This window comes from Phaenicophaeus curvirostris, chromosome 8 (genome assembly GCF_032191515.1).
Source record: "Phaenicophaeus curvirostris isolate KB17595 chromosome 8, BPBGC_Pcur_1.0, whole genome shotgun sequence".
NCBI lineage: Eukaryota > Metazoa > Chordata > Aves > Cuculiformes > Cuculidae > Phaenicophaeus > Phaenicophaeus curvirostris.
In genome coordinates, this window is record NC_091399.1 from 1,270,405 (window position 1) to 1,284,945 (window position 14,541).

Here is a 14,541-nt window from a genome sequence, read left to right on the forward strand (position 1 = left end):
AACAAAGCATATCTAAAGACAACTTCTGCAAGGATCCATAGCAAAGATTATGGTGTTAGGGTTTTTTTTACTTTATATTTTTCTCCTCAAACACAGATATGCTCTCAGGCTTTTAAAGATTCTTCTAAATGTCAAGGAGAAACACGTGTAACTGGCCTTGCTCAGACAGGTTATTTCTACCTCGCCCCATCTCAGTCACTTACTGTCATAAAACTCATAATAAAGCTCAAGCTGGAAAATGGATTTTGAGAAAATTTCTCCTTAACTCTCAGTAATTGTTACCTGGAGCAGCAGTTGGCATCCATATGGAAGGATCTCATACCTAATATCTAACAGAATTATTATGACTTACATAAATGAAAGATTTGGACATTTATCTTACTCTGTATGAATATATGAATTTAAGATACTGAATTTTTAGCTCCGCCAGGCTTCTTGTCTCAGCAATATCTTATGAAATTAGTCCCCCAGGTGTACTTGTGATGCAAAGAAAACTCTGTTTTACTTGCATGCTGTTCAGCTGCATTATGCGTTTGCATTTCACCCAGTGCGAGAACAGGGCAAGAAAAAAGATTTTTACTTTGTGTATGAATCCCATCGAGGATGGCTGAAAGTTTTCAGAGAGTTGTTTTCCACTGGGAACATGATCACTCAAAATGCTCTGGATGAACACACCTTGATCTTTGAGAAAGGTCCCTGAGGAACTGACTCCCAAATTTATAGCCCTGCCTCTCAAATTCCTTGGATTTCAACATGCTGATCAGGATCTGGATGTCCATCCCAGTCTTCATCCCCAGGACAGGTCCTTTCCATGATGGATCACTTGTCCTGTAGCAGCTGATCCCATTATATCAACTTAGATATGGTAAGTGAAATTGAAGACTTAGACTAGAAGACCCACCAGTGAAGATAAGAGCCCCCACAAAGGGGCAGGGGGGAAGGGAAGAAAAATCACCTTCAGTCTGTAACAGCAGAGATACACCACAGATGTTATTAGCTTCTAGATGTGACAATGCATCACATGCAGATTTGTCTTGGCTTTATAAAGAGTATACCACGAAACCATACAGGCACGAAAATGGATGTCCCTTGCTGCAGGTCAGAATCCTTAAGAAAGCATGATGGCTCAGGTGTATGAACACCCCTTTACAAATGATTTGGAAGTTCCCAGGACAAACTTCAACTCTGCTCCCTGTCCATCACCCCTCCTGAGATGTAGATGAAGAGGCATTTTCTGCATGATCAGCAGGAGATGGATGAACAGATCTGGGGAGTGAGTGCACCCTGTGGGGAGGACAGGGCACCTCCAATCAAAAATTAGGTCCATGGCACCAGGTCTTTACACAGTGATATCTACAGGAGACTTTGGGCTTGATCTGAATCTTATTAAATCAATAAATGTCTCTTGAATTACTTATGCAGTCTTTGAATAGGCTTATAATGAGTACAGGAAATTTTGTTTATATTTTTATAAATGCTTGTATATATGTATATATTTATATTTTCTGACCAGTCCTCCTGGCTAAGACATAACACAGAAATATGCAAATTCAAGTTTGGTTTGCTTTGCAGGCCACTAGGTGAGAGATAAAATAGTAAAATCTTTCTTAAGTAATTGGATAACAGCTGAAATTGTGAACACAAAGAGAACTTCCCTGGAGAATAAATTTCCTTCTAGAAATGTCAAATTTGTTAAATCAAGCAAAGCTATCAAGCTAAAACTTAGCAGAAACCTGTAACATATCCAAATACAATAAAATACAATTTCTCAGTCAATAAAATGAAACTGCTGAGTTTAATGATGACACCATACAACATGAACAGAAGATGACCCAAGCAATATTTGCAGGGTATCTAAAAGCTCAATCAGTGATAAAAAGGACCACCTGCAGCAGTACCAGCATGTAGCCTGGGTGATACAGGACAACTCCCACAGGAGGTCCAGAGGTCTGTGTCACAGAGAAGGCAGCACAGCTAGTGATGCAGCCCAGACCCAGTCTACATGAGGAGAATATTATTCAGCTCATCCTGAAGGAGGCTGCGACCACAGCCTTGCAGAGTGCATTGAGGACTATGCTGAACCAAGTGCCCCACAGACACACCTGCTGCACCACTAATCTGAGCAGCGCAGCTGCTGCCACCAGGTTCCTGCAGTACAGCCGCATTGTGTGTTCCTTTGCTCTAAATACAGCTCCAGAGAGGCTGAGTTTAAGAAGTTCACATCCCAGCTTCTGGATATGCTTGGGGAAAAAAAGTCAAAATAAAAAACCCCAAAACAGCACAACCCTAAAGCTTGCTAAAGCAGGAAGAACAAGTGCATACAGAAGCATTTAAGGTTTAAGTAAAGCCACTTCCAGAGCATGACTGCATCCAAGGCATCAGTCAACATTAAATCATCATTGCAAAACAGTGATGGAAGGTACCTGTCCCAGCAGCATGTCTGCTTGGCCACCCCGTCACCACTATTATTGATGATGTGCTTATTGGTATGTAAAATTACTAATTTTGAAAGGTTCTCTTGCTTGTTTCAGGAGATGCTTTTATGAACTTGGGAACAATTATTTTCCCATGGCACTGTCCTTCCCTTCCTCTCCCCAGATCTCATTTCTTCTTGCTCCCTGCTCTCTTTTCTTCCCATGGTGACTGACGGGTAGAAATAGGCTATAGCTGCAGTAAGAAAATGTCTGGTTTAAATACGAAGGAAGTGAGGCTAATGCAGGAAAGAAGCATGGCTACAACCTATCCTCGGGGGACACTATGGATTAGAGGGGAGCAAGTCCAACAGCTGCCAGGAATAACGACTGGTATAGTGAGCCAGCTCTTGGTCAGAAGACTGATGTGATCTCTGAAGTCACCTTAAGCCTAGCTTTACTTTGATTTTCATGACTTGACACAGGAGGAAAAAAACATGGAAAATGGTTACCTGTCCCACTGTTTATAAGTTGTGTCCTGGCAATGCCCTTATACCACACTGCAGATACCCTCATACCTCTGAGTCTTCCAGCAGACATAGCTAACACTACACCAATCATACATAGATGTTGTTGAGAAGTATGCATATTATTATATGTGCAATTTACGATGAATTAATTTAATTTTTTTTAAGAATACTAATTTTTTGTTGCATTTTAGGCACAAAATTGAATGTATTAAGAATATTAATACAGCAGTTTAATTAGGAATCCTTCTGTAAGAGCCAGGACGCAATGCAATCAACACATAAATTGAGGGCACGGTCTGGCGCTTCCTGGTAAGTAGAAATGCTTGAGACAAGATTAGAAGCATGTTGCACTAACCATAAGTTCACAGTTGGACACTTATTCAATAAAGTAGTTCTGTTTAGCTGCAGCAATTAAATTAGCAAAAAATACTACCACATTGCTTGCACACCTTACTACATTCCTTATCCTTCAAAATGTCACTGCTGACCTTTTCTGCAGCTCTTCACAGTTATTTACATTTTTAAATAACTACCAACAACATATCTAAGATTTCTGTATAAACCTGAAAGTCAGAAACCCCTGTGGATGATGCATACGACCATTTAAATGAAATGATTTCTTTGGCAGTTGTCACAGACAGATGCCTCCTCTGTGTTGCAAGTTTTCTTAGGAAAGGTCCCATTTGCCAAAGAAATTATTTAAAGCATATCTAAAAGTACTAGGGAATGTATAGGAGGTGCTCTTTAGAAAACAAAAAGAATACCTTTAATTAAGAACAGCCACACACACGTGTACTAGAGAAGTAATGATTATTTTCGCCTTCTGTGAGGTGAAGGCTTGCATGAGTCTAGACTTTTGTAGACGGCATATCTTCAAGGGACACGCAGATATCAGATAGGTAGTAGTGAATTTAATGCTTCTATGAACTGCGTCTTAAGTAGATTTATAGTTTCTTTGGATGTATAGGTTAAATCTACATGCAGATTTAAAGTGCAGGATTTCAACAACCACTGAGTTTTCTGCCCTAGTTTAACAAGTGCTTATATGGAGGAAAGAGGAGATGAAGACAAGCTTATAGAAGTATGGGGTTGGTGCTGCACCCCTGACCAAACCAGGACACTAAATCAATGCACCCTACAACCTGACAGATATAGTCTGGATCTCTGGTGCCACGGAGCAGAGTTCAGTCCTGTGCCTGGCTCATCGAGGACTCGTGATGGCAGCATCTCATCCCACATTCTGCTGTGGGGAGCAGAGGCTGAGCAGCGGCTCCACCTTTATCCTCATCAATGAAAGGCAGGAAAACTTTCTGCCACAACTCATCTTTTGTAAAAGAAATTTAGAAACCCACTAACAACTGTGCCTCCTGGTAAAGACAGCACAAAGACAGGAGACATCTTGGAAAGGACGTTGCTGCTTTAGCAGCAATAGAGACTCTCAGTTTTGGCTGCTTGAGAAAAACGATTGAATAAAGCTACCTCAGTGCTAATGGTTAATGAGAACTCCCTCCCCTCGCAATGGCCTTGCAAATTTGTTTGTACAAAAATGTCTTTTGTCTCAAATAAAAATTAAGCTAATTTAAAAGCAAAATCTGCATAATTATAAAAGGTCTGTTCCATTCCTCATTGGCTCATCATCCCTCTAGATGGAACCTCTTACCATGTGTATACACCATAATGCCTCATCTTGTGGGTTTAATGAATCAGCAAATTCATTCTTTCTTTACAGGAAAGGAAAGGACTACATTCTTAAGTACCAGAAATTCTGGGAAAAGCTGGCATAAAAAGCCAGTGTAGGCAGTACTAAACATCTGATAAATCAGGCCCATAGATGGCAGGATGGGACTGTCCAACAAGCACTCCACAGGCAGTGTTCTGGGAGGATCACATACTTCTGCACTTACCCACAAAATACAACACATTTGGATGATATAGAGTACTTAGCCATGAATAATTAGCAAATTGCCATTCATTATTAATTTATTGGAACCACTGCTTCTCTGTATTTTTCCCGCAAGGCTCAGCCTTTGTATTTTACAGCTGCTGAATTTATTATTAAATAGCTAGATCTTAGACACAGCCAACAAGTCTTCAGTTAGCGACATGATAAATTTCATTACATTTGTGGGATCTGGGATGTTCATAACTCCCTAGACAAGAGGTTCTTCTGCAAACTGATCTAGCTATCTGTCTCCAGGATAGAAGTATTTCTGGGTGACCTTCTGCTGTCTGTCCCCAGCTCACAGTAGCAGTGGGGTTGGCCTCCAGCCATGAGGCCAGAGGAGTTTTCCTCCTGCCCCATCCACCTCATGGGTTCTGTTACATAGAGCTCCATTAATCTGTTGTCTGTTTTGCTCAGTCAATGTCCACGCCCACCCAAAGTCAGCTTTTACCTTGTCCTGACATCCCTTTACCTGGTTTATGACTTTCTATTAGCCCAAGGTCGCATTTATGGATCACTGAAAGCCAGAGCCCCCTTGACAGCAGAAGAAATAATCTTTTATTTCCTGATATCCTTGAGTTTTACACCTGCATAGGATGCAGAGACCAATAACAGAGATGATGCTTAGCTCTGTCCCCAAGAAAAGCTCCCAGCAATGCACAGCTATAATGCCATTTATGTATTACATGGGGATGTGCAAAGAAAGAAAACACACATTTCCTAACTCTGCTATAAACATTTTTCTTAAAAAAGCCCCAACAGCAGACAGAAACAGTCAATTAGCAATTACTTAGTGATATTGGGCAAGCTGCCAATACCTAACAGCGGAGGTGTGCTCAGGATTTGAAAAGCTCCCACTGCTGCTGCACATTGTGGCAGCATTTTGATAAAAAAACCTACGTCTTTATGCACCCACTGCAGTTTTGCATGGGAACGTGGCAGGACATGCAGCAGGGCTCCTGAATCACAACTGCTCCTGGCAGCTGCATTAATACTGCTATTCTGACTGCTCCACATCTCAGACTGTGCACAAGTGCAACTAACAGTTTAAAATATGTTTTGAAATAAGACATCAATGTGTAATTTTTAACATCTGTCAAGAAATGCGATGTTCAAATTATACCTAATTCTACATTTGACTATCAAATATTGCAACGAACCATTCTATGTTAGTGTCTGCTAACACTTCCCCCGCACATATGTAAACCACTGCATATGATCAGCTATCATTGCTAACAAAATAAAAGGTAAGCAGCTTTTCATAAGAGAAAATTTTCTCTGAAGGATTAGGAATTCCATACTTAATAAGTTGCTACCTTTATTTACATATTTTAAAACTGATATTCCTTTTAGATCATATTAAAGCAAACTATGAGCAAGGAAAAAAACTGTCCTTCATGCCCACAGTAATCTACTTCAGCAAATTTTGGGAAACTCTCCTTGTTTTGAGTAGTTTAAAAAAAACACAGTAAAAATTAAGACATTTCATCTAGGTCTTTCACTCAAACCTCTGTGCTAACATCACACCCATATTCCATTCCGTGAGGTCAGCACCAGACTCAGATTGCAGTATTTTCTCCCACACTGTTCTGCTTCACACATCCCATCTCCTTCATGATGGAGAACACCCCCTGTACATCATGTAACAATATACTTGGTACTTACATGACATTTTCAAACTTTGCATTGCCAAGTACTTTTAAGGGTGGCTACGTGGCATACCAACAGCATAAATCTTATAAGATCCTGGCAGCAACTAAGACACAGATTCAGCTCTGCTCTGTTCAAAATTAAACTAAACCTTTATTTTACCTTCTCTGAATTGCAAGTACTCCAAATTCTACCTGCTACTGGCATAATATTCCCTTGCTTTCACTTCTTGCATTTTCTGTTTAAAATAAGTGTAACATTGTTTACACCGTTAGTGATTTCTCAATTTTTAAATAAGGAGGCAGCAAAGGCTTTATGCTATTTTCTTCTTACTACCTCTCTTCTGCAGTAATTTAGAATATCCTGACAATACATATCATATAGGATGTATATTCAGAATGAAGTTTCACAGTTAGAAGGCAATAACCCTAGGATTTAAGCAACTGAAAATCTGCATTTCCACTCAATAAAGAATATCTTTATACAAAGAAAAATGTGTAGGATATATACTAATTTTTTTTTCCCTTTCCTTTCAGTTTTATCACTCTTGGAACAGATTAGCATTGAAGTTCAAGTAAGAACATCTCTGGATGCCAATAACAGATGGATAGATTGTCAACAATGTGAAATACTACAAATCCACAGGTAAAAATATCTTTCAAGCAGGACATTTCGGACCCATTTTAGATAACCTCCATGCTAAAATATCTCAGTCCATTGCTTTGCCTATTACACTGATTATTGTCTTTTCAAAAAGATTTAACTTCAAGTCCTGCGCGACTGCTCTGTATGAGAGAACAACAACAGGCAAACCGACCTGCAAGCAGGGCTCAGGCTTACTCCAATTATTCAGCTCAGCACACTTGTTGAAACTATGTCAAAGAGTGTTTAACCTTATTTACAGCGGTACCTTTGTGATCCATTATTGCTATTCTGAGCAGAAAGATTTTGTCATACTAATTCTATCTGTATATCATAACGACGGGTTGGGTTTAGTTGTAGGTTTTTTTAGATTCATAACTCATTGATACCCCTAAATGCGCCATCACTTTCAGAACAGAAACCCTTCCACACTATGGAATAAGTAACCAGGTTCATTATTGCCCAGTACTGAGGAATACAATATTTATGTGCCTTTTTGAAGAAATCAGAGGAAAATATCAAACTACTGTTTTCTTTGCTTTTGAATCCATGTATGTGGAAAAAACCAATGATGAACATTTGCCACATGTCCACGTTACTTACGGTTGAGAGGCAGGCTGGCATTTGTCGTCCCTAGCTTGTTGGCAGCGACACATGTATAGTTGCCAAAATGCTCTTCTGTCACATTGGTAACAGTAAGAAGTGATCTTGTACTATAATTTTTAATAGTAATTCCTTGTTGACCATTGATCAGTCTAGAAAGCAAAAAGAAAATTTCTGTAACTCATATACCCTAAGCAATAAATGTTTTTTTTTTCTTTTCTTTCCCTTTTTTCTTTTCTTTTTTTTTTAGGTATAACTGGCTGCATGGTAAGCTGTTTGCAAGCTGCCTATGTAGACTGTTCAGCAAAATTATCATAGCGGCAGATTGGAGAGGCCATGGGCAATACTGGAGCTTCGGGGTGCTGAGGGTAACAGTTTCTGCCTGTGCCCCCTACAGTTAAAAGAAAATAGAGACGGATGCCTATTGCCCTGCCTGCCTGGCCATAAGATAGGATATAAACTCTCAGATGGAGAGCTTAGATGTTAAATTGTGCAAACCTAACTAAAATTATAAATACCCTTATTTGGGGCAGAAAAGTATTACATAAGACTTACAGAAAGTGTTTTGCCAGACTCTGGAGATTGCTTGTGTCCTTATACACCTCCAGCTGATGGCAGACAAGTATTAGACAGACAGAAATGTGACTATGTAGGATCGTGCCCACAGTTTGTTTTACAGCTATGATTTAGACTTACAGTTTGGAAAGATGTGCTACGGCAGCACTGCATTCTGAGATGGCAGCCTGAACAGTAACCAGTTAATGATGCACAGGAAAAAGCCAAAGCAGGGCTCTTTTCACCTGACTCTCTTTCCCTGGCTTTGAGCTTCCTGCCTCAAATTTCATAGGAACAGTGCAGGTCTTTTAATGTTGGTTCCAAAGCCATGCCAGATACATTGCTGCTGCACTGGGGTAAAGAAAGATGACCAATTTATGTGTTGCTGTTGCAGACAAACCACCTCTGATCAAACAAGGAGATGAGAAGGGTAACCATGTTATTAAAATACTAGCTACAGCTGATTCTTCATTATTACTTACATTTCACATAAGGAGCGGAGTACACAGTATTTGCTTAATACATTGAAGAATATAATCATACATCCTAAGACCGAATGCAATCTTTTAGCATTCTGTCTAAAAACATTTCAAGTCTATCATTAATTGCACTTCTGTATATTATGGATAGAATACTTCTAATCGTTAAATAAGTGCCTCTGTTCCCATTTAATAACTATCTGCTGCTGCATATACAGTGAGGTTCTCTATCCTGTGCAGTCTGTGTAGCTGTAAATGACTTGGGTCTGCTCTGCAGCCCATTGTTGGGAAGAGGATGAAGTACATCTAATGGACACGCATGGTTTTGTGAGAAACATAACAAAAAGGAACTGAAATGCTCAGTTTGGGGTGAACACAGCAGTTAGAAGATTCATCTTTCCTCCAGACTTGTGGAAGGGAGAATTTTGTTGTTTTCACCCATGCATGCGCTTCTACACGTGGATGTTCTCTTTGAAAACCTGCCAATTAACGGCCCTCCTCTTTCTGCTTCTCCTGCAGAAAACCCAAGAGACTCCTTTGCCCGAAAACACACCCTGCTATGAGGCTCCGTTGCTCACAGCTGATGGCAGCATGATCAGCATGGCAGCAACTGAGGCTGTGCTTGTGGTTCTTGGGGAGACAGAGCAGGTGGGTACTCAGCAGCACATCTGAGTTAGTGTCTCCTGTCCCAGGCAAGATACTTTCCTTGGGATGTTCCTTCCACGGCAGGGAGAGCATGAGCTGCAGGCACTGCCAGCATCCCTTCCTGCTGACTTTTGGGTTCTGAGCCCCCATGTTCCCTTTCCTGCCCCTCTCCCAGGGGACATCAAGGTACTGGAGTGATAGATCCACTTTCACCTACACCTTATTCCTACCAGATCTTTCCAAGTCACCTCCACTCATCCTCTTTGCCCATAACTGCTGTTTGAACTACAGGATCTCTGTTTACAGTTGTAAGGTCTAACAATTCTTTTTTTCCTGGAAAACAGTGGGTGATGGGATTTCTGCTGTCCCTATGCTCAGCCCATGCAGCACCAAAGCAGCAGCAGAGAGATCGTGTAATCTTCCCTCCGCATCCCTGCTAGGAACTTGTTGACACTGGGGGGCCAGAACTAGAAGTAGAGTAAATGGAATCAGAATGATATGCATATCAAAGTGAGATAATTAATGGACTGAGGAGTCGGCAGTACTTAGCATAAACTCAGCAGTTTTGAGAATTTCCATTTGCAATTGTAAGAACTAGATTCTTATACTTTTAAATTAATTACTCCCGCATACTGCTCTGACTGGCTTATTGACTGAACATGGCATTTATTACTTGTCAGGGTTTTACCAAGTTACTTCTCCAGCTGGAAGAGCAGTTTAACTCATGCACAGCCAGCCTACACATTTCTTCACCTTACTTCTCGGTGCCACTAGCTTCAAAGGGAAAACTGATCTCTTTTTTATTCCAGAAATTATGCCTATGCGTCGGAAGAAGATTGTGCATCAGTACCAGCCCCATAGGGTATCTACCTTTGGTTTCATATTTGAATACTTTCATGCTATTATAATATATTAAAGGCATTATAATAAGTTTTGTTATTTCAAAAGTAGGTCTTGTTTGCTTTGTCAAGGATGAGGGAAATAATATTTTTAGATAGGTGACTTCTGAGCTTCGCCACTGTGGTTTTTTAATGTCTGAGATCTAATTTCTGCATAACTCTGTAACATAACATACTTGAACAGTTGTGAGCTTCAGAAACTGTGAGTCAGCACAGCGAAGCCATCCTCCTGTCCAAGAGGAATACTCATGGAGTTTTAGATGTCAAACATTTTTATAATTTTAACATGATTTTACTAACTTTTCCCCAAAATTTCCAGTACCTTTTTAATGTGATTCAATTGTGCATTTTGCACATTTCTAATAGAGATTTACACCATCCACAAGCAGTTGCTCTGATGATACCCTTCCTAGCTCACCTCATCCTCCCCATCCCGGGGAACTGCTGCCCAGCACACCGGTCCCTGACCAACGGTCCCCAAGCACATCTGACCCTGCAGATTTGGTGCAGGCTCAGGGTCTGTGTAGCCACCTCATAGCTCCCGTGTGGAGCTCGAGGCACTATTTTTAACAGATAAAGTGCTAAATTATGTGAAACCTGCCCTTGGGAGACCTGTCTTCACTTTTCCCCAGCAGGGAGAAGTTGGGGTGTTCATCCTGCCTACTCCCTGCCCTAGAAAGCCACACAGCCTCCTACAGGTTGCAGCTCTTGGGCTTTGGTCTCCTCCTTCCTGTGCTTGGCCAGGAAGAATATTGCAAAGCCTGCTTGTGTGCCAGTGCTTATGGAAAGTGAACAAATAGCAACTCTTGTGAGCTTGGTGATAAAGCAGAATTAATAATCCTACAAACTCTCTGCCTTGAAGACCAGTAGTTTTAACTGGATGTATTCTACAACTGCTTTTATGTTTAGTTTTAATGGCTGTTTTATGATGAGATGATCCCTGGAGTGTGGAAACTGTGGGTTTGGATTTACATTAATCTAAGTAACAACAATGTAGTTTACAGGCCCAAAAGGCTTGTTTCAGACAGTGAACATATACTTAGGGTTGCAGATCTAACTCTCGCTGCTCAATTATTCAAAGATTCATTCTGATCTAGAAAACAAAGGCCCAATCCAAGACTAGCTGCTTCAAATGGGATTCTCTTTATTCTGTTAGCAGAAAATATAGCAGAGCGTGCACTCCGAGTACATAAATTTAGTCTCGTGGTATGTCTGCAAATTACCTGCAGAATAATGTAGATGCTATGCTGTTATACACCTACGAAAGTTGACTGTCCTCAGTTTTGCATTTAAACAACAACTGAGCTATCAGATTCTGTGCTGATTTCCCATTATGAAGAGGTAAAGGGAAATACTGGAGGAAAAAAATGTGTACATGTTTTCCTCTTTCCTGCAAGTGGTGGAGGTTTGGAAATATCCAGTACCTTTGTACGCATATATGTCTAGCATAGCTGTCAACGACAGTTTAACAAAAATAAGGATGCGACACTAGATTTAACATAATATTTGAGCAGTGAGACACAATAGGGCAGTACATTTCTTGCTGATTACAGCAAGCCTCAGGTGATACATCAACTGAAACAGAAAACAGAAGGCACAACATCAGCGTCCTGAAATGCTCTGCTTAGTCTGTCCTGTTGCTGCTGTGGCACTGAATGTGCTCATGAAGAAAGGAATTGGTCAATGTTATAAATAGAAAGGTGATTATCATACTGGAAATGGCTAATTGATTCCAGAGTGCTCAAGGCTGACCTACAATACTTTCTACATAAAATATGTTTCTGCTGCATTTCCTCCCAACATGCATCCAATATCTTATGCATCTTTGGATATAGGATGCAGATGAATTTTACCAATGGAAGAAAAACTTTTGCTGTTATATATAGTAAAGATCAATTATCTTGTTTTAGAGAATGCGTTAGGATATGGTAAAAGTACAATAGTTATGACTGCTCTGAAAACTCACAAAGGAAGATGAGCCGTTAATGCTCCTGAGGGGAGCAGCTGGCCAGGGAGAAATGAGCTGACAGACGGCTTAGTATGAAAAATGGTCATTAATATTCACATGTCAGCTCCTAGGTTTAATGGGACATTTGAACTGAGAAACTCAGCACTTGGAAGCCAGGAAATTCCAGAAGCTAGAAGCTGCATATGGACATTTGCTTACAAGAGGATATATCCATTTGGTTTTGGACCGACATGTTAATGTAACAGAAAAAAGATCTTAGATAAGCTAAAAGCTGTAAAACTAAATATCCTATATGAAAAATAGCTACCTGTTTAATGAGCTGCCTTTTGAAATAAAGATGACAGCATAGATGCTTGTTATCATCACACAGCACTAATGACCTGAAAGTGAAGCTGACTGTAAACAAAACCAAAACACAGAGGCAGTTTTTAGGGTTTGAGCGGTGGGTGCTTTCCTGACACCCCCTTGGATGCTGTGAAGTGTAGCAGCTCTACTCAAGTCTCTGGAGTATAAACCTGTGTTCTAGGCCACTAAATGCCACATCTGGGTGAAAATTAGTACACATTAAGGTTTGGTTGAAAGTCTTGTTAATGAACCAACATTTCCATGCCCAAAGCCCTCAGTGAGAAACCCATGAAGATGAATTTAAATTAAAAAAAAAGAAAAGAATTTCTTTCATTAGACTTTTTCAGTATCTTTCTGGCTACTATACTTAAAGGTTGTAATTGCTAAGGCATATTTAAATATTAGGCTAATTATTGGAATAATCACTATCACAACCCAGCCACAGCCAGCCTGTTCACACCTCATTTTTGAGCACAGAAACTATGGCCTAAAGGAAACCAAGGAATTCCACCAAAAGCTGTGCAGAATGGCTGTTGGTAGCCAACACCTCCAAGTGCCCTCTGTTTCAAGCGCAACATTTATTTCAGGACAGCCTGCTGGGCTTGTGTTCATAGGGGCAAACCCAGGCTGGCAGTCTCCTCTCTCTTCCATGTGGGTCCCCAGCAGCATGAGTGGGTCGGCAAGCGCTGGCTACTTACTTCCTGTCTCCTTTGTACCACTCAAAGACCGGGGCAGGAACTCCTGCACCTTCGCACCGTATCAGTCCATTCCCTCCAAGCATCACACCGCTGGATTTAAGTTCCTGAATTGTGGGGGCAACTGAAAAAAAAGAATTGTAAAATGGATATTTGCATCTAGTTACGCAGATTGTTTAACGCCACTTCTCTTCAGCAAGCTCTATGTTAATCTCAGCCTGGCGCACGTTTTACAGCTTGATTCACATTCAACCATGTTTTCTTTGAGTAGCGTAAAAATTAGCCCACACAGAAAATCCTGATATACATTCTGTGTACCTGGTGCGAAAAACGTAACTGAGACATGAAGAAATATGAATTCTATACTAAAAAAACCTGTTTTTCCAACTCAGTTACTACACATAAAATGTAACTATTTGTAAGTGTTGTACAAGAATTGGAGAAAAGCACATGATGCCCCACCACTGATGCTGGCTGAGAGGCTGTGAGGTCCCCCTGGCCTTGGCAGGGAGGATGCCCCACGGCTGAGAAGGGGTAGGGTATCAGCCAGGGTGCAGAGGTCTGAAATGAAGGGAACATGGCCAACACCACTCACCTGCTGCATAGGCTTCTGCAAATGCCAAATAAGCCCTATAGGCTCACACGGCCTTAGAGCTCTTATTTTGCGTACTAAAAGAAAAAACTTACCGTTGCAATTACGAGGCAACTGCGGATACCATAAACCAGCATTTCCAGGATTACACTGGATACAGAGTTGTCTCAGTAAATATATTTGTCTTTTAAAATAGTAAACATTTTAAATAGCAATAAACATTTTAAGCTTAGAACTACAGATACAAATAAAGATAAAATGTCATCGTCAGTTTTTCCAGTTGCTAGCAAAAGGCAACCATAAGCTGAAAACAAAACACAGCAAATTCCCCTGGAAAGAGATTATCAAAGGAAAGCCTGAACAGCAAATGCCTTCTCCCTGGAATTTCTTTTACATTTTCTGTTTTTAAGCAATAATTTATGTGCATCGTAAAACCACTATAAAAACTAAACCACAGAACTTATAAATAAAAACCTGTTTATTTTTTCCAAAGCAGTTTTCCAGATGTTGCTTTAAGGTGTTTATGTATGTGTAAAATGCTGACTGCCTCTTGTTTGCTTCTTTCACCATCTCATCCACTGCTG

General features: G+C 40.4%; 1 protein-coding gene across 1 annotated transcript in view; it reads right to left on the minus strand.

Annotated features, from left to right (window-relative positions):
* The window catches only part of LOC138723168 (neuronal growth regulator 1), a 289,849-nt gene that overhangs the window by 50,723 nt on the left and 224,585 nt on the right, over nucleotides 1-14,541 (minus strand). Inside the window, exons 5-6 of the mRNA XM_069862074.1 lie at nucleotides 13,369-13,489; nucleotides 7,779-7,930 (exon numbers count right to left, since the gene is read on the minus strand). Coding sequence (XP_069718175.1) covers nucleotides 7,779-7,930; nucleotides 13,369-13,489 — 273 coding nt within the window. The remainder of the gene's footprint in view (nucleotides 1-7,778; nucleotides 7,931-13,368; nucleotides 13,490-14,541) is intronic.